The 21,918-nt window shown below is 38.6% G+C and overlaps 1 protein-coding gene across 5 annotated transcripts in view; it reads left to right on the plus strand.

Moving 5' to 3' along the window:
• Window positions 1-21,918, plus strand: part of ANKS1B (ankyrin repeat and sterile alpha motif domain containing 1B) — a 787,939-nt gene that overhangs the window by 221,434 nt on the left and 544,587 nt on the right. For all 5 annotated transcript variants that reach the window (XM_014451548.2, XM_006084103.3, XM_023749887.1 and 2 more), the window contains exons 10-11: window positions 7,111-7,276; window positions 21,614-21,750. In XM_014451548.2, coding sequence (XP_014307034.1) covers window positions 7,111-7,276; window positions 21,614-21,750 — 303 coding nt within the window. The remainder of the gene's footprint in view (window positions 1-7,110; window positions 7,277-21,613; window positions 21,751-21,918) is intronic.

A 21,918-nucleotide genomic window follows, 5' to 3' on the forward strand; every position in this document is an offset into this window, starting at 1 on the left:
AAGCGGGACCCCCACCCTGATCCGGGACACCATTCAGGGCAAACCAGCCGGCCCTCACCTGCGCACCAGGCCTCTATCCTATATAGTAAAAGGGTAATATGCAAACTGACCCTAACAGCAGAAGGACTGGGAATGACTGGTCACTATGACACACACTGACCACCAGGGGCAGATGCTCAATGCAGGAGCTGCCCCCTGGTGGTCAGAGAGCTCTCACATGGGAGGAGCTCTGTTCAGCCACAAGCCAGGCTGATGGCTGCCAGTACAGCGGTGGTGGTGGGAGCCTCTCCTGCCTCCTCAGCAGTGCTAAGGATGTTCGACTGCAGCTTAGGTCTGCTCCCTGCTGGCAAGTGGGCATCCCCCGAGGGCTGCCGGGCTGCCAGAAGGATGTCTGATTGCCATCTTAGGCCCAATCCCCCGGGGAGCAGGCCTAAGCCAGCAGGTGGTCATCCCCTGAGGGGTCCCAGACTGCGAGAGGGCACAGGCCGGGCTGAGGGACCCCCCCTTCCCCCCCGAGTGCACAAATTTTTGTGCACCGGGCCTCTAGTCCCTATATATAAAAGCCTAAGTGACCGTCCAACCGTCCAACTGGTAGCTATGATGTGCAATGACCACCAGGGGGCAGACACTCTGACCGGTAGCTATGACGTGCACTGACCACCAGGGGGCAGGCACTCAATGTAGGAGCTGCCGAGCTGCAGTGACTTGGCAGCTGCGGTTCTTGGGTGATGCACCCAGAACCAGAGAGGAGGGAGCCCGATTCTGGGGTGTGTCACCTGAGAACTGGCTTCTCGCAATCCAGGACCCTTTGGGGATGTTGGAGAGCCGGTTTCGGCCTGATCCCCACAGGCCAGGCTGAGGGACCCCACCAGTGCACGAATGCATGCACCGGGCCTCTAGTTTAATTATAAATAAGATCCAGCATCTATTCAGATAAGAAAATGAACTGCTCCTATCCTTTGCCCGCCTTTTCCCTTAAGATAATGATCTCTTTCATCTCAATTTTTAATTCTCTTGATATAATAAAGATATTTACCCTTTGTCATAGAATTTCTCCAAATCTGTCATTTGTCTCAATATTTGGAATCTTAGTGACTTTATAGAAATATATACATGACTCAAATTCATCAATTTTTTTTTCTCTACAGTTCTGGTTATGCGTCTGGTTATCCCTCCTGGTCAGAGGTTATTCCTATTTTGAGATTATTATTACAAGTTTATTTATTTGTTATTTAAATATTTTCTGGAATTTATTTTCATATAAGAAATGAAGTATTTATTTAGCTTTATTCTTTCTTTCCAGATGACTAGTCAGTCATCTCACTGGCAACTATTACATAATCTATTGTTTCTCTACTGATTTGACCTAACACTTTCATAATATAATAAATTTCCACAAACATTGAGCTTTGCTTTTTTAAATTCTCTCTTCTATTCTATTGCCTTTTGATTATTATATCACAGCCATTTGTAATTTATTTAAATGTCTGGTAAAGGCTGATCTGTATCGCCCCATTACTTTTCTCTCTTCAGATTGATAACCTGGCTATCGTGCACATTTATTTTTCCAAATTCACTTCAGAATTACTTGTCAAGATCCAAGACAGAGTGGGAGGGAAACTCTGTTACAATAGTACTGCATTAGATTTAAGACTAAGTGAAAGTGAAAAAAATCACTATCTTTAAGATATTGAATCATATCCTATATAATAAAAGGCCAGTAACCATAACGGTGTAACAGCTGGAACGACTGATTAACCTGTCACTATGAAGTGCATTGACCACCTCTCTGTCCCTCTCCCCATTCAGCAGGCTCTGATTGCTGGATGGCCAACATGGAACCATGGGGGAACCGGGGTGGCGGTGGGGCAGGACTGGGGGCTGGCGAGTGGGCAGAAGGCAGACCTCTTGGTCCCTCCCCACAGCCCACAAGCTCCGATCACTGGATGACAAATGGAGAACCATGGGGAACTGGGGTGAGCGATGGCGGGGCAGGACTGGGCACTGGCAAGTGAGAGGAAGATGGCCCTAATCCCAGGGTAGGCCTAGGGTCCCTACCTGTGCACGATTTCGTGCACTGGGCCTCTAGTCATAATATAACAAAGTGTATTTTCCACTGGACTCCGATTTTCATGTCCCTTACTCAGCCTTTAATAGTTTCTGTTGCCTCCCTATGTGATGGCTTCTGCTGGTTTTACCCTGTCAGTTTTCTATTGCTGTGGTAGCTAATTACCACACACTTAGTGGCTTAAAAAACATAACTTTATTAATTTATAGTTCTAGAAATAGAGGATGGGTCCCACTAAGCTAAATTCATGGTGTGTATAGGGCTGTTTGTGGGGCTGCATTTTTTCTGGAAACTCTAGGGAAGAATTTATTTTCTTGCCTTTTCTAGCTTCTATGAGCTGTAGTCCTTCCATTCTCAAAGCCAGCCATGGCCAGTCAAATCTCTCATATCTTATCACTCTGACACTGACTCCCCTTTTCTCCTTCACTTGTAAGTGGATAATCCAGGATGATCTCTTCCCACCCACTTAAAGACTCTCCTTATAATTTCCTTATTTTTCTTAGTATTTCACATTTATGGTATAGTCTTCCTATTTAAATGTCAGTGTAGGTCTTCAGGGTATAATTTCTTTATATTGAAGGACATGTCAGAGCATTAAAACCACCTCCAAAAGCTTTCACCTGTTTTGAGTCACTTGAAATTGTGAGTCATCACTAACTTTGAGAGAGTCATAAACCCATACTTCCTTGTGTCAGTATTACTTTTCTCATTATCAGAAAAAGAATTCAGGAAGCAGCAAAAGTATACAGGTAGCTTGTAACTTATGCTGACACATACTTCTATTCCCATCTTCTTACTTAATTACCATCTTAAAGCTCATTTCAGTCAAACCACCATCTTCTGTTCTCAGGGGATGTCTTGTGTTGATCACATTGGGCTTGAAGACTTCCAGTGGCAGGGAACTTGCTATCTGCTAAGCAGCCAGTTTCACACCTGGAAGCTCTAATTTTTAGAAAGCTCATCTTGAGCTGAAATCTGTCTCCTTGTTACCATCTCTCCATCTGCACATTTATACCCCCTTAGAGAACAATTGGCTTCACCCTTCTACTTTTCAAGTACTTGTGATGCATGTATCCCTGCACCCTTTCTTCAATCTTTTCTCACATGACATGGGTTTGACACTCAACACTTTCCTTATCCATGTCCAGCGAAAATAGTCCATTTGGTCTTTGCATCCACTCAAATGTGGGCCCCGGTACCTGCCAGCTGAGGGCTCTGGTGTGGTCTCCCTGCTGTTGGTTAAGTGGCTTCAGTTTCCTCCATGTGGTTAAGAATAGAGCTGCGTTAGAGGCAAGTTCTCGGAGATGCCTTGTCAAAGTTGTCTAGAAAAGCTTCTGAGTCACTTTATTTCTAATAAAAAGCTACATCATTGGTATTTTTGAGAAACAGCTGCACCCATACCTGGCTCCCTGGTTGTTGCCAAGGTTTTTCGTAAGTCAGAGGGCAAAGTACTACCTTGCAAAGGATGATCAACATAATACTGCTAATCTGTCTTTTATGAAATTACTAAATCAGATCATCCCCAATTCTAATTAGCACAGAGGAAGGGAGGGCTGTCACTTTCTCTAGTCCAAATATCATACTCGTATTAAATCAGCCAATGTCACATTATGTCTTTAACTGGTGTATTATACACGCTGACTCATTCTGTGAGCTGTACCTACTAAGTTTTTTCATGGTATTGCTAATCTATATCCCCCCATACTGAATTTTTATAACTCATTTCTGTACCGGATGATATGACCTTATTTTAGTCACTAAGAAACTTTGACTTGTTAGATTTGGTCTACCCCTGATGATTTTAAACTTTTATAGGAACACAGTTTAAGCAACCTGTGAAAACATATATTGTAGACTTTCAATGGCTAATTGTTTATTTTTTTCTTGGGGGGACATAATGTTCTTTTAGTTTACTCAGTGTTTTCAGTATGTATCTTTTTGAAGTACTATTTGATCCACACATTGTGCAATCAACTGTAGCAGGTGGGATGAAGCCAACTAAGTACATCTAGGCATGATAGATTCACACTCGGTCAGGAGCTATGAAGTTAGGAATTCAGGGCCTTGGGGACCTGGTTAGGATTCAGGGAAAGGATTCTTTGTCCCTCAGATGAGAGCTGGCAAACACCAGTCAGAGAACACAGTCTTAGGCATGCTGCTATTAAAACAAAGCAAGCACGGGAACACATTTGAGATCCTGGAACTGGGCATTAGAGTAAAGATGGAGTCGGAATATCAAGGAGAAAGCAAACTGCTATCTAGATTAGAGCCCACTTTTGCTAGACGAGGTACAATGGAGCCTTGAAGGTCAGTCACAAATTGTTGAGCCAGTTCTTTTAAATCCTCTGGTCTGTTACCAGGATTTACCATCAAGAGTACGTGGGCACTTAACCTGTAAATCAAAATCCAAGTTTCCCCCTGTAAGGAAAGAGGGTTAAATTTTAACAACAATCCAGGGCATTATGAACAAAGTTCACAACAGGATTTAGCGTTGGTGGGGAGGGTGGGGTGGGATGGGAAGGGGAACATGGGAAGGGGGCGAGTTCCGAGGGTAATATTCTATCTCTTCAACAGAGTAGTGGCCACATTCAATTTTAATCATCTCACATATCCATTCTCTTTTGGGAGATACTTGTCAGGTATTTTGTTGAATGCCCTTCTTTCTTGACAATAGGATTACAAAAGCATAAGTTTCCCTATTTTTGTTTTACCATCTCCTTCCTTAGGGCTCAAGCTTTCCATAAGGAAATCGTGTACTTCAGACTTTTATTCCACTGAGAAATGCTGGTCCTTCCATAGAAGGCACTTTGTTATTGTTTAAAATATTTGTTCTCCCTTTTGCCCACACCCGCATGTCTACATACATATTTACAGAGGGAAGCAGTCAGAGTGCATCACCACCAAAATGTTACTGTTAATTATCTGAGCATGCTGAGTACAATGTGTTTTTTTTCTCTTCTTTATGGTTTTTAATATTTCTCTAATAAGTGTATATCCTTTCTCTTTAAGAGGAAAGCAAACTAACTCATTCCATGTGGTTAGATTTCAGAGTGTTTTTCAAGGCCTTTAAAATGCTCATAATTCTTTATAAACACAGATTTCCAACTTAACCAAAAGATAAGCAATATTATCAATTCATAGAAAATTCCTTTTTGTATTGACCCAAATTTGCCCTCCTTGACTTGTAAATATCCATCTTTGTTCTCTGCCTTTTTAAAAAAATAAATATGTTTTTATTCACAGAGAGGAGGGGGAGGGAGAGAGAGATAGAAACATCAATGATGAGAGAGAATCATCTTGCAGCTGCCTGCCCCCCACTGGGGGCAACACAGGTGTGTGCCCCGATCTGGATCTAGAGTTGAACTGTGACCTCCTGGTTCATTGGCCGACGCTCAACCACTGAGCCACACCAGCCGGGCTGTTCTGCCTTTAAGAATGTTAGAATAAATCTACCACAGCAACCTCTCCCCTTCCCCACTTTGTGGGATAGTTCTTGAGAGGCAGCCTTTCAGACATGCTGAGAGCACTGTCGCCTGCTGTCAGGCTCCTCTGGGTTGGAACGCTGCAGCCCTTTCATCATATCTTCTGTGACATGGTTTTTAAATCACATGCCATCCTGATTGCTTTCCTCTGGACGCTTTCTGTTTTGTCACCCTTTGTTGTTAAAAATAAATTACTCCCAATTTCCTGCTTTCAGTAGAGTAGAGTGAACATAATTGACTCTTTGATGTGTGAGGGTCTGGTATGGTCCGAAAGCAATTGCACTGACCTTGACTACTTACTCTCGGTACTGCAAATATTATAGGGGAAAAATAGGAGCTTGTGCTACATCTTAACCAACCCTTGGATATGTCATGGAAAATTTTTTTGAAATTATTATTATTTTTTTCTTATTTGGCTTTTTCTTTTGGTAGTGAATTATACTATACAAAGGTAACCGATATCAAAAACAAAACATGGTTAATTGTTAAATTCACAATGCAGATAATCTGGTTTTATTTTCCTCTAGTAAACTGTGACCTTTCTGAGGGCAAGGATTATTTCTTATTAGTTTAAAAAATCTTCTGCAAATAGCATAGTCCTAGCTGTATGTAATGATGCCCAATAAATATCCGATGCTCAGTTAATGCCTATACAAGAAATTAAGACCTTGTAAAATGAAATAAATTCTAATTTTTAGAATATAGTGAAAATCAGTAATATACTAGTAGAGTTGGACCTTAATTTTATTCTAACTTGCAAGGAGTAACCTTAGTATATTAGTTAACATTATTCACAAAGAAAAATACTAGTGTGTTATGTGGGAATGCTTTTACCTTGAAATGGCAGAAAACCCACATTGCAATGACTCAAGCATTAGGAACGTTATTAGTTACTTAAGAAGCCTGGGGAAACTGGCCCTGGGCTACTTGAGTAGCTCAATGATGTCATCAAGGGCCCAAGCTCTTTTTATTCTTCTGTTGCTGTCCTTGACCTGTTACCTTTTTGACTTTAGGCTTATTGTCTTATAGTTACAATGTCCCTGCCCTACCACGGGGCATCAAAACTGCATCCAGACAGAGGAACCTGAGGGCCGAGTCTCTGAAGCAGCCTCTTTACATTTCTTTTCTCTGGGGAAGATAGTTTTTCAGATCCCTTCAAGCAAATTTCCCCTTATATCCAACTGACCAAAACTGAGTCTCATGCCTATCTCCAGGAAGCAGGCAAAGGAGTAGAGTCTTGGGAATGACTGTTCATTAAACAACAGTTTAGGCCACAGCTAGAAAATAGACATATATTATAAAGAGAGATCAGGACAAGAGATTCTGAACTTTACTAGTTCAGTGATAAATTCTGGGGAGCCAAATTGCAAAGACTCTTCTAAAAAGATTGCTGATAATATTGGAGTAACATGATTGCATAACTTATTCAAACAGATGAATCATCCCCTGTCAATCACTTTTGGGAGCGCTGATGAACCCGTTATCTTTCCTAGCTTTTATAAATTAAACAGGCTGTGTCTTTATCACAAAGCTATTTTTATTTTTTCTCCTTCCTTTCAGGAATCCTATCCAAAGAAGAGGAATTACACTATGGAAATTGTACCATCTGCTTCTCTGGATACGTTTCCTTCAGAAAACGAGAACTTTCTCTGTGATCCCACGGACACAGCAGTTACCAAGAAACCCTGCTCCTTAGAGATTGCAAGAGCCCCTTCCCCAAGAACTGGTAACGTGTCTTACAGTTCGATCTGCGTGCTTGTGTATGTGAAGATATGTCATTCATATTTTGAGTTCCCACAATATTTTCAACATGGAAATTCCCCAATATAATCATGATAATCTGTTTCTTTTTTTTGTTTTGTTTTGTTTGCATTTTGAAGTAAGTCCTGGTAAGTCAGAGGGATTTGATGTGAAGTCTCTTAACTTCCTGGCAAGAGGCCTCATAGGAATGACACTGCCTAGGTGCATGACTCTCCATGGTACTTACTGTTCTTACGGTACAGGTCCTTGATTACTTTTGTTCTTGGCAGCGATGACCTAAAGAGACAATTTATCAGTCTCCTCTCCTACACACCCAACTTATAATAGTGGAACAAGTGTAGGAAGGCCACAATTGACATTCCTATTCAGACACAGGGAGAACAGGGCCCACAGCAGTCACAGCCTGTGGCTATTATGAAGCTAATCAGACACAGTTCTTTGATTAAGGGTCAGTCCTATGCATAGAAATTATTCTCTGGGGCTCTAGGTTCCAGCCTCTGAGTCATTCTTCAATTTCCATAAAAAAACCCCATATTTACAGCTGAGTATCTTTTTCACCTGTTTCCTGCCTTTAAAATTTGAGCAGTCAAAAGATCTTTCATTGTGTACTATCTCTGTTCCTTCCAGGTCAAGCTGATATAATTTTTAAAACTCCGTGGACTTTTTGTGTTTCAATTTATATTGCACCCCATTAGACAAAAGCTTATATTCCAGATAAGCTCTTCTGAATATTGGGTGACTTCTGTGAGACAATGTCCTTGAGATTCTTAGAAGTCCTATTGTTGAACCCAGAGGATCTATGAGGTATGCCCTTAAAAATCCTTAAAGGGCCTTTCTGTTTGGCTTAAAGTTTCTATGTGGCTCTTCCTGAGATCTTGTTTAGGTGTTAAGGAATGATTTTGTACTCCCACCCAGACTTGATCATTGGCCTTCTTAATTTGAGATATTATTATTATTATTATTAATTATTATTATTATTTTGCGACATGGAGCTGCTGGAAAAAAGAAACCAATTTTGTTTTTATACCCAGAAATTCCTGGCTCCTTTGACTTTAGCAGGCCACTCTGCAGTTCTCTGAATTTTATCATAGGCAGCCAGAAGAAGCTAAGTTCTACTTTAAATATTCTGCCTGGAAATCTCCTTAGCTAGATCATAGAGTTCATTCGGTTCAGTTGCTATTTTCCATGCTACCACAGATGTCAATGTTGCCAAACTTTCTTCTATGACATGACACATGAATCCTTGCCTTGAGCTTCCAATTGCATTTTCTGTCCTTTGAGCTTTACCAACAGCTTCCTCATAGTGCTTTGGGCTTCCATGAATCATCTCCCAAAGGCCATTTAGCTTTTCACAGTCACTCACTGGGAGGCCCTTCCAGCTTGTCCTGCTGCCCAATCACCAAGTGAACACCACTCAGATTTTTGATATGAAAGCACCCCATTTCCAAGGACCACAATCTGTTCTTGTTATTGATTGCTGCATAATAAGCCACCCCAACACTTAGTGCGTTAAAACAACAGTCATTTATTTTTCTTATAAATCTGCAATTTGGATAGGGCTTGGCAGGGGTAACTTCTTTCTGCTCCAAGTGATATCAACTGGGACAACGTTGCTAGGTTCAGGAGCATCCAGTCGCAAAGTCAATCCTTATTCACATGGTCAACTTGGACTTCCTCATGGTATGTGATGGGATTCTAAGAGCAAGCATCCTTAGAGAATGAGGCAAAGCTCTAGGTATTACATTTTATGACTTAGCCTCAAAGACAACATCAATTTCATTGTAGTTAAGAGCCTGCCTTTATTTAAGTGGAGGGAATTTAATCTTTTCTGACCCTTTAAGGAAATGTATTACTGAAGTTACATTATAAGAGCATGGCCAGTGTAGCTCAGTGGTTGAACGTCGGCCTATGAACCAGGAGGTCACAGTTCAATTCCCAGTCAGATCACATGCCTGGATTGCGGGCTCAATCCCCAGTAGGGGGATTGTAGGAGGCAGTTGATCAATGATCCTCTCTCATTGATGTTTCTCTCTCTCCCTCTTCCTTCTTCTCTGAAATCAATAAAATAATATATTAAAAATAAAGTTATATTATAAGAATATGTTCTTGTAGCCACATTTGGAGAATACAAATCCCACAGTAACTGAGTGGGTTAAGAATTAATTTGCACGAATATGATTTTCCTCAATTGTGTTCAATCATCTGGATTCAGTATAAAAGAAGTCAGTTTGCTTAACTGACCCAGGCTTAATTCATAATTATTGGTCACAGTCCAGTGGCTTTTTCAGAGGTAGAAATGGGGCTGGCCCACAGTACCTAGAATAGTGATGGTGAACCTTTTGAGCTCAGCGTGTCAGCATTTTGAAAAACCCTAACTTAACTCTGGTGCCGTGCCACATATAGAAGCTTTTTGATATTTGCAACCATAGTAAAACAAAGATTTATATTTTTGATATTTATTTTATATATTTAAATGCCATTTAACAAAGAAAAATCAACCAAAAAAATGAGTTCGCATGTCACTTCTGACACACGTGTCATAGGTTCGCCATCACTGTATTAGGGAGTTACTGACTTCTCAGGTAGTTATGGATATTTTTCCTTTGTTACTAAGTCCTTTATTGACTGAAAATAGGACTTTTGGATATGGAGACACCTCTTGATGCATCTGAGTCTTTTAAGGGCATTCAGATTGAACTGGGTGGGTAACTACCCTACAGTTCCTCATCCACTCAACATGCATTTATTGAGTGCCTCTTGTGTTCTAGACATTCGCTACATGTTGCAGAGGAAACAGAGTGAAAGGTACAAATCTTGATCTTTAGGAGTTTAGAATGTGTTAAAATTGTGGGTAATAAGTGCAATGAGAGAGGTAAACATGAGGTTTTCATGGGAGGGTAGGAGAGAGTGAGTGGAAGCTTATTGAGGGAGCTGCTGCCTGACCTGAGCCTCAAAGAAGGAAGAGTTGGGCGGATGAGAGGGACTTGTATGGCCCCCAGGCTAGGGAATGCTCTTAGGGAAAATGCATTATAACAAGAGTGGCATGCAGAAGTTTGGGTTTTACCTCACAGCAGGAGCAAATCACTGACAGACTGTAAGTGGGGATGTGACGTGATAGGTTTTTGTTTTAAAACGACTCTCTGAAAGCAATGTGGAGAATAGATTGGACAGAGATGAGGCTAGAGGCAGGAGGATTAATGAGGAGATCAATGAGCAGTCTCAGCAAGAAATGATGGCGGTCAGGACAGACGCAATGGCAGCCCTGAGGGAGGGGGGACAAAGCTGAGAGTGAAGCTCATCCCTTCCTGCCTTAGGGATTCCGACATCTGTGAAATAAGTAGCCAAGGCAACTAAAGTGTTACATGTTAGGGAATGTGTTTTATAGTTTTTGGTTAGTTGTGTTGGATAAAATGACATAGGCTTACAGATAAAATGGGGATCTCTACACACACAAGAACTGGATTCTGAAGGAGAGAGAGAGAGAGAGAGAGAGAGAGAGAGAGAGAGAGAGAGAGAGAGAGAGAGAGAGAGAAGAAGAAGAAGAAGAAGAAGAAGAAGGAGGAGGAGGAGGAGGAGGAGGAGGAGGAGGAGGAGGAGGAGGAGGAGGAGGAGGAGGAGGAGGAGGAGGAGGAAGGGAAGAGTTAGGAAAGAGATATGATGAAGGGATGATCAGATCTTTAGAGGACTGTTATGGTTAAATTGTGCTCCCCCTTTCCTTTTTATGGAATCCTAACGTCTAGTACCTCAAAATGTGACCTTATTTAGAGTGTTTGGATAGAGGGTCTTTATAGAGATAATTAAGTTGAAGCAGAGTCATTAGATGAGCCCTAATCCAACATGACTGGTAACCTTATAAAAAGGGGGAGATTTGTCCACAGGCGATATGGAAAGAGAAAAGATGATGTGAAGAGATACATCTGAAAACCAAGGAGAGAGCTCAGAACAAAACCTCTCTCGCAGGCCTCAGGAGACACCAACCCTGCCAAAACTTGATTTCAGGCATCTAGCCTTCAGAACTGTGAGATAATACACTTCTGTTAAAATACCTAGTTGGGAATGCTCTGTTACAGCAGCTCAAGGGAACAAATATGGGGACCAAAACTGAGCACATAAACTCAATACTACACAGAAGGGAGGGTGAATGAGGATGCCTGGGAAGTGAGGGCAGACTCCGCCTGGCCTGCTTATCTCAGAGGCTAAGCAGCTTGAGGGTCATGGCTGTGACCGGCAGTGTCATTCATAGAAATAGAATATATAGTTTCTCAGAAAACCACAGTTAAGTATGCATCTTAGTTACCTTTCTGTGGGCTGCCCCATGTATTAACTAGGATGAGCTAGTACAAAATATTATCTCACCCTGACCACAAGGAAAAAAATTCAGCATTTCCACTGGTTTGATTTAAATATGAAGCACCTTATTAGTAAGGCTATATTCAACAAAGTTTTGCAGTCCAACCAGAAAATGAGGGATGCTTTTCCCAAGGTGCACCTTAACTAATGCCTCAATGACTACAGATTTTACACAGAGTAAGACATGATATCGCTGTAGTACCAGACTCATTAAATAAATAATAACAGGAGTCCAGTACTTCCTTGGTAATTTGCTGTCTGAGATTCATGTTTATGCAGTCAATATTGAATCATATTTTTCCCTTATTGTATCAGGAAAAAAGAACAGCATATAATCACAGTGGTGACTCAGTTGCATAAATGAATGAATAATCAAATGAGTGAATGAATGAATGACCATTATCTCTAAAAGAAAATGGCTGTAATGGCAGAAAAAGCCCTTATGAAATAGTCAGATGCCATCAAAGATAATGTTTTCTTATCTGCTTTTCATTTAATTTTAACCTTCACAGGGGAATATTTCTATTTTATGGTAACTAGGCAACCTGTTATTTTGAATCACTTAGTACAGGCTTTGCACACTATGGATGCTCAATAAATCCATTTTGATTAATGAGCAATTTGCAGCAACACTGTTTCCAATCTTGTTGGAAGAGAATAGATGATCTCTGATAAAAAAAGAACACAATCATAGGTACATGCCAGGATAGCGTGGATCTTGGTTACCTCGATGCAATTTGCCTAATGTGCTTACTGGCTGTGGTCAACTTGAAATGAAAAGGTCATCTGGTGAATAATCCTCCCCTCCCCCACTACACTTCCACCGCTACCCTGAAATCGATCATTTCGATGGTGATTCTGTAACTACTGCATACCAAAATATTTTTTGAAATGACTGGTGAAGCTTTTTGAATTTTAGTGCCAAAATTTTGAAACTAAAAGAATTCCGACTGGACCAGGACTAATGTTTATCTCTGCTTAGCAAGTGAGTAATGTCAACATAATTTCTGTGGGTATGTTTAACTCATTTAAGAGAGCAAATGTTTTTAAGCCCCTTGGAATCATTCTTTTACATATAAATACTGGCCTTGCTGATAAGAGCCGTTTTTATCAAACAGCAGTTATTTATTTGGCATTTGTTATGTGCTGTCTTAGCCATTTAGTAAAGCAGACTGGTACTCGGTACATTTTTAACCCAATGTTAGTTCATAGAGGGGTGAAGAGAGGAGACTAGGGCGGCAGTACCTGCAGGGAAATCACCCATAGGAACAGTTGACCAATTTGAAAATGTAATCATCTCAGTTTGCTTAAATTGGTGGAATTTGGCTATCTGTGGAAAATAATACCCTAAACAAAAAGCAAATTGTACTCCTTTCCCCTCAGATTAATTTTACTTATACAATGTATGAATAACATGAATCGCAGAATAATATTTCTAAAAATACAACAAACTCTTTAAAGTGATTATGTTAGGAAAATAGACTTTTTATGATGTCATTTATGGTACCCTCTGGAACAGTTTCTCCTACAATGTCAGACTGTGTATAATTATGAAAGTAACAGTCATTAATTCATAAATTCATGCTCACCAAATTCAAGCTGGACCTCCACTCTTTCTCTCCTTTACTCTTCTCAAACCTCTGATACTTTTTCCTACCTCATTTCTCACAGCATATATTCTCATATTTTAATTAATAAAGAAAATTGAAGCCATTAGATGGAACTTTGTTAACATCCTCCATGACAGCTGAGATTTTTCTGAAAGTTCTAAAAGTTGGGAGTTCCTCAAGGCTCAGACAAAGTCTTCCCTATTCATTTTACTTTTCTCTCTTCTTAAGTGATCTCATCCATAGTGTGGCTTCTGTTATAATCAACATGCTAAGGACTCCCAAATACTGCTCTCCAGGCTACACCACTTCTGTCAACTCCAGGATAATCTGTTCTTCATTTTATCCGTCTGTCTATTCATTTATCCATCCACCATCCATCCATCCATCCATCCATCCATCCATCCATCCATCCATCTATTATCTATCCATCCATCCATCCATTGTCTACTGAATATCTTCACCAGCATGTCTCAAAGGCATCTCAATCCTAACATATCCAAAACTAAGCTCATATCTTTCCCCTCAAACTTATTCTTCATGCATGGTTTCTTATCTCAGTAAATGATTTAATCACTTATCTGACTTAGGAAACCTGGGTGTCCTTGCCATCACCATCTCTATGAACTCCTATATCCAATAAATCACTAGTTCTTGTACTTCTTAACTGTAATAAGTAGGAGGGTGAGGGTAATTCTGTAACTTATGATATATATCCCCAACTATCCCTCAAATCTATTTTCTCTTAATCTCTACCTTCACCCACCACTCTTCTGGATTATTTTAATAATAAAATATTAATTGTCCTATTTGCCATCCTTGAATTTACGATTTATGTTACAGCCAAAGTCATCTTAAAAATCACAAATCTGAATGCATCACTCCTCTGATTAAAAACTTTTAGTGACTTGTTATTTTGTCATTGTTCTTAGAAAAATGACCCAAATTGGTAATAAGGTTCAAAAAGCCCTGAATGATGTGCTGGTTTTTCTTGTGGTTTTTATTTTATTTTATTTTATTTTATATTTAGCCTCATCTCTTACCAGTCCCCACCTTCCCAACTGGGTAGATAAAGAAGAAATGAGGACAATGATATGAATACAGAATTCATCTCTAGAATAGGGAAAATGGAAATCTTTGCTCCAAGTTAAATTGTATTCCTGCTGTGAGTATAAAAGAGGAGAGATGAGTTAGGATTAAATAATACTTGGATGGTTCCCATTTACTTTCTGGGAATCCTGAGACATTTCAATCTGATTTATGAAAGCATATGGAATGCAATCTAACTTTTTCCAATTGGATACAATATATTTTTCTTACAATATGTGAAGTCTGTCATCATAAGTATTCACATAACTTGAAGAGTATAATAGCATATCAAAGGAAATATAAATTCAGATGTTAATAATAGAGTAAGACTAATTTGCGGCTGTATTTTATGCCCAAATACCACATCACCAAAGTAAATATGGGTTCCTGACTAGTGTAGACTTCAAACAAAACTCTATATAGGTGGTGATTTTCATCTAGTTTTTCTAGAACTTATTGACATTTTGAGTAAAAATCACTAATCTTATGAAATACATATTTAATTTACATGACAAATCTATTTTCAGAACTATATTGTATGTGTGCACACAGGGAAAATTACTCTAAAACATGTGACCAAAACCAGCAAATATTTATTATTTCAGAGTTTTTGTGGGTCAGGAATCCAGGAGGGGCTTAGAGGGCGGTGATTCTGGTTTCAGACTCTCTGTGAAATGGTCATTTCCAGGCCTGACTGGGCTGCAAGGATCCACTTCCAAGCTGACTCACGTGGTTGTTGACAAATTTTGGACCAAATGGGCTATCAAACTGAGGGTTTCAGTTCCTTGCCATGCGATGGGGGCCTCTCCAAGTGGCTGTTGATAGTGTGGTTACTTGCTTTCCTCAGTGTAAGATATCTAAAGAGGGGGGCCACTAGATGACACACCCAAGCCTGTTTATAACTTAACCCTGGAAGTGACATCTCATCACTTCTGTATTTGTTTGTTGGAAGTTCATCAACAAGTTCAACTCACACTCCAGGGGTGCGAAATTAACAAAAGCATGAATGCCATGAGGCAGAGAGGGATCAATCCGGCCCATTTTAGAAGCTGCCCACCATGTATTTTATCTGGTCAAGTAGCTACTTGGTCAAGACTATGGAATATGCACAGCTGTTGTTGGGGATAGTAATGAAGGTTCAAGTGTTTCAGTTTTCAATAGATTTTAAAGAATTGCTAATTCATAAAAAGCCATCGCTAGGAGAAAGTAAAAATGTAATAACTATTTGGAATATTAAATAATGCTCTAAAACAATTATTAAATATTAACTTCCTCAACTAGTACATAGTGGGCTCTTCTCACTGGAAATATTGAAACAAGATATTTGGACTATTTTACTTATGATTTTTATACAGCCTGTCTCAGAAATGATGGTCAGGTCCCATTACTAAAACAAAGATACTTCATTTTTATTTTAATCCCCACCCAAGGATATTTTTCCATTGATTTTTAGAGAGAGTGGAAGAGAGAGGGAAAGACAGAGAGAAATATTGATGTGAGAAAGAATTGGTTGCCTCCTGCACGAACCCTGACCAGGGCCTGCCTGGGCCAGGGAGGAGCTTGCAACCGAGTTATGTGCCCTTGACCGGAATTGAACCCAGGACCCTTTGGTCTGCAGGCCAACGCTCTATCCACTGAGCCAAACCAGCTAAGGCAAAACAAAATTACTTTAAAATACAAAGATTCAATTGGTTATTCATTTTTTATTTATCCATCCAATGAGCATCTATTGAACACTTATTGTGGACAAGGCATAGCCCCTGTGTTAGATATAATGTTATTTTTTGTTTAAATAATAAGTACATTTCTACTTTTATAATGAAAATCTTAGTTTTAAATTACATAGTGAGGAGAATATTCATATTTAATATGAATATGGAAAAGGAAATGTATAATATACCATTCTCCCAGGTTTGTCCATAAGAGGGAAAACATTTCCATGGGAAGTACTATGACAGGGGTCTACAAACTAACTATCTGGTCCACACTTGTTTTTATATATAAAGCTTTCTTGGAACATAGCCACATCCACTTGCTTACATATTGTCTGTGGCTGCTTTTGTGCTACAACAGCAGGTTGAGTAGTTATGAAAGAGACAGTATAACCTACAGAGCTTAAAATACTATCTGCCCTTGCAAAAGAAGTTTGCTAATTCCCGACTTAAGGCCAACAATTAAAACTTGTACTTCATGAATTGCTAGACTAATAACTATTAAATACTTTCTTGATGATTACTTAGTGTTACATTCAAGATTATTATGATAATAATAGCCACATTTATTTGAGCACCTACTGTGTGCTAGGAAGTATGTTAAACAGACATACATACACAGATACCCCATTTATTCTTACAGCACTATGAGAAAACACTGTTTCACAGGAAACTGAGATTAAATATTCCAGGATTGTAGTTTAGGTTTGTCCGGTTCCAAAGCCCAAATTTGTACTATATGGCTCCTCCATTTCTCTGTATTACTTTCCATGAATATTATATTTTATTCAAAATGAGCTCTCTCTTATTCTACCAATGTGGCTCTTTCCAATCCCTCTGCTTTTTTCTCACCCTACTTCCAACCTTCCCACCCCTTTATTTATATCTAAATTGTACTAATCTGTCAGAGACCTCCTTTATCACCACCTGTTCTATGACACCTTTCCTGAATCTCCAGCCGGAAGCAATCTCAGTCCTATTTGTCAGCTACACAGCAGCTAACAAGGTCTCTGGTGTCCTTTAACTGCTCTGTACATGCTAAAGAATGGTATTAAAATTCTATAACACTGCCCATGCGTTATTTTGTATTCATAGAATGCTTTCCTCTAAAAGCTCAAGTAAACTAGAAGGTTTCTTCTAAGCTTATTATTGTAGAGGAAACTGACAATCATAATGCATAATCTAATGCATAGTAAGGGAATCTGTCTAGAAGATGTTTCTTATTTCAATCTAAGATTGCAGTATATTCAGTAATTTTCTCTAAGCAGTTTTTACACACCTCATTTCATTTTCATCAGCCATGTTGTGTAGCTGCAGGTGTGAGATGTGGGTTGATCATGTATATCTTTGACATAGGCTGCCATTTTACAAAGTCCACTGGATAACTGGTATTTTTTATAAGTAGTATAATAAAGGCTATTTTTAAGGCATAAATCTGTTTCCTAACACTCTTATGTATGTTCTATGCTTTTCATTTGAATTTTCTCTAAACATTAGAGAAAAGAACCATGGAATTATAAAAGCCAGGTCACCTTTCCTCATGTCACCATGGGCATTGTGATGGTTGCCACTGACACACACGTTTTGCTTTCTTTGCTTTATTTCACTTAGTACTTTTAAAGGTATGCATTGAGCTATGGCGGGGATAATGGAAATATAAGTCTCCGAGGTAATATAGTCTAGTCTAGAAGAGATAATGAACAGTGCACAGTAGTATAAAACCAAATTATTGGTCTAATGGCAGAGATCATGGATTCAGGAGATAGAGACACTTATAGTCTTTTCTAAAGAATTTAGTACTTCATTACCCACTGTCTTATACTGTGTGTTAAATTACTTGTAAGAAACATTCATAAACTTTTGCTTTATAGTCTGCTTAGAGTACCCAGCAGTTTTTCTGTCTTTGATCCAAAGGCAGTCAACAGGGCCAGTCCTTGCAGTAAATCATTCCTCAGTGGATCATCCCTTATTCCTGGAATTCAATTCTGTTCCTACCTCTTTGTATTAATAGCTTAAAGGTGCTGGCCTCAAATCCTACCCAATTACTCACAGTCATTACTCTAGATGTATTATCTAAAACACATTAGTAATTATTTTCTTGCTTCTCCCTCTGGATTTTCTTTCCACTTCCATGTTTTATTTTAATTCTGATGATATTTGGTTTGATAGGGGAAAACAAAACTCAAATTTATTAAATCTGTACAATACTCAAATTTATTAAACCTGATAACATGCTAGTTATTTTTCATGTGTGTTCTCTCATTTTATATGCACACATAAACCCAAGAAGATAGTTATTAACCATTTTCATTTTTAAAGTTCAGGAAACTGAAATCCTGAGATGTTAAATAAATTATCTAACATTGAACAGGTAAGTTTTCTAAAGACTTCAGCATATGGTATTAGAATGTATGTTGGGATGCTTCTTTGAATTAACATTTACTAAAAGACAAAAGCATTATATTTAATGTTGGATATCTTATTCTATCAAAAAGTTGAGTGACACATAATAAAGAATTAAAGATGAGATAGATAATAGAACAGTGTATAGAGAAACAGGTCTACGGAGAATTCAGATATTGGAATTATTGGACTCAGATGCTAAAAAAAAACACAAAAAACCCCCAGCAAAAACAAATATCCTTGACATTTTCTAATAAATAAAGGGAAGCTTGAAAAAGTTAGGGAACTGAAAAATGCCAAATGGTGACAGTATATTTGAAAAAGAAACAAGTAGAAATTTTAGAATTGAAAAATAGGATTGAAATTAAGAAAATGGTTTGATAGCAGACCAGACAGAACTGAAGAAAGAACCAATAAACTGGAAAATAAATATAAGAAACTAGGCAGATGATGTTTTGTTGATTTGTACACTTGAAACCTGTATCGCTTTGGGAACCAATGTCACCCCAATAAATTCAATAAAAAAGAAACTATTCAGAATACAACACAGAGAGACAATAATGAAAAGTACAGAAGAGAGAATCAATGATAAACGATAAGGAAAATAAAACTCTAACATCATTTCATTGTAGTCCAATAAACTTTAGCTATTATTACTGCTAGGTCACTCACTCCCTGCTTAAATACCTTCAATATTTCTTATTGCCTACAGAATTAAATGTGAATTCTTATACTAAAAACCTTCCTCTAACTCATTTAAACTCATCTCCAACTTCTTCCTAACATAAAATAGCTCATCTATGCTCCTTCTACCTTCATGTTGTTATGATTTATGTTCTACTCCAGCTTTCTTGCCTGAAAACTGAAGTCTTTTACAACCACCTTCCTCTCCAGCCACAGTCCTCCCCTGCTTTTTCATCGTGCTTCATTGATCTGTTATCAATTCTCAAGTTATATTGCATTATAAATTGCATCTCTGATGCCACATTTGATTGCATACTTGTCAAGGGCAGAGATATATATTTTTTAATCCTCACCCAAAGATATTTTCCCATTTATTTTTAGAGAGAGTGGAAGAGAGAGGGAAAGACAGAGAGAAATATCATTGTGAGAAAAACACATCGATTGGTTGCCTCCTGCATGCGCCCCGACCAGGGCCCGGGCTGGGGAGAAGCCTGCAACTGAGGTCAAACCTGGGACCCTTCAGTCCACAGGTGAATGTTCTATCCACTGATCCAAACCGGCTAGGGCAAGGGCAGAGATTTTTAAAAAAATATTTGAAGACATTATTTTTAGAGCAGTTTTAGATTCACAGCAAAATTGAGTAGAGATACAGAGAGTTCACATATACACTCTGCCTCTACATGGACACAGCCTCCCCCGCCAATCAATACCCCCCACCAGAGTGGGGTACATTTGCTACAATCAACAACCCTACATGGAAACATCATTATCCAAACTATGGACCAAAGTTCGTAGTTTACATTAGGGTTCACTCTTCGTGGTGTATAGTCTAATGGGTTTAGACAAATTAAAATGTCAGGCACTCACTGTTATAGAATCATACAGAGCAGTTTTACTGTCCTAAAAATCCTCTCTGCTCCACCTATTTAATCCCTCCCTACCTGCTACCCATGGCTAGAGATTTTTTAAAATTTATCCTTAGAAGGAACATAATAACTGACATCCTTGCCCCCAAATAAATGTTTTTGGATGTATGGTTGAATGAATGAAAGAAGGAAGGACAAATTGGAGAGAAGCAGGGCATCTTTGTCACCCTCTTGCTGACTGATGTTTTATCTCTGTTTCAATATTGACTCATACTATTCTGTTCTACTCAGAAGACCACCCATACAAACCTGCCTGTTCTTGAAATGCTAATTCCCACCTGATCCATTAAACTGAAGTTAAGAGAGAACTCTGGACATTTTAAAGACATATTTAATGAAGGATCTATTTAATTCAATGTGCCACACTTGTATTTTTCATAAGCCTGTGTCTAGATTCCCCAGAAGACTGAATTATATTTTTATGTGGGGGGTAGAGTTTTTATATCCTCACTTATTATGAGCAAGAGATGCCTTCATAAATTACTGCTTTTCAGTTGGGATTGTAGACAGTAGCTGTGGAACAGAGAGATTTGCTGGTCTATAAACAATTCACAGTCTCAGTCTCTTTTGCATCAATTCAGCTAGCTGTCTAGGACAGAACATTATTGGGAACTAATTAAAATTATAACAGGGAAGTATATGTTTTTGCAGATTTGAACTTGCAATCGTTTCCATAAAAAGCCACAGAGGATTGCCAAATTGTTGTTAAAATAATATAACTTCTCTTTGTGCTAGCAGAAGTTATTTATAAAACATTTGTCATCCTTTCCCAAGTATTTTAAACATTCCAAATGGCATCGTTGATGTTATTTTGTTTTTATATAAACTTAAGAAGAAAATGTTTCACATGCTGCTGATTTTGAAGACATTACTTTCTTTATCCTTCCACCCCACCCCCCAAACAGTTACCATAAGGGAAGACTAATTTAGATTTTTGAAATTTCATTCATTTAGTTTTGACCATATAGGAGGATATATTTATCTGTGGGGTAATAGTTTTGTATTATAAAAATGTTTTTTACAAATGTCAGTTTCTCATCAAGGTTAATTCACTGGGATATTTTTCTATAGCTTGAGAGAAATGCTTTGGGGAGGTTTGAATTGGGGTTTTATGAATTGGACCTATGAAACATCTACTTTAATAAAGATCAATACCCATTTGAAAGATTATGAAGAAAACTTAGCCCCATAATATATTAAAAATCATGTTTTTTTTAAAGTTAAAATTTTGGTCATTCATATAATTGTGGTAGTCTTCACAGCTATGTTGGTTAATTTATCATTATTAACTGAATAATAATACTGTTCTTTCTTGGGATAATACCACAGGGGGTGATATTATTCTAAAAGAGAACAACGCATTCAATAAACATTATCTTCAAAACATACTGCTGAGCATATTCCTCAGTATGATCTTGTAATTGATACCAGTTTTAAGTTGAAATCTCAATTCCTGGTCATTAAACTAATTTGCAGTCTTAAAAGGTAAACTGAGTGATTAGGTTCATGGCAGTTCTATTTTTATTCACAGATAATGCCTCTGAGGTAGCAATTACTGCTCCAGGAACTAGTAACCATAGAAACAGCTCTACAGGCCCAACACCTGACTGCTCACCTCCATCCCCCGACACTGCCCTCAAAAATATTGTAAAAGTTATTCGACCTCAGGTAAGTGCCCAGAATGACATTATCTGCACCATAACGTATTTTGTTTCTGAATCAGTGCATGCAAAACTGATGTTGCAATGCCTGGCCTATTTTATGATATGTACATTGATTTTTAGATTAAAAGAACGGACTTGGAAGGGGATGTTTTCTGCCCTTGGAGTTGATGGT

This window comes from Myotis lucifugus, unplaced genomic scaffold, assembly GCF_000147115.1.
Source record: "Myotis lucifugus unplaced genomic scaffold, Myoluc2.0 scaffold_10, whole genome shotgun sequence".
NCBI classification, from domain to species: Eukaryota; Metazoa; Chordata; class Mammalia; order Chiroptera; family Vespertilionidae; genus Myotis; species Myotis lucifugus.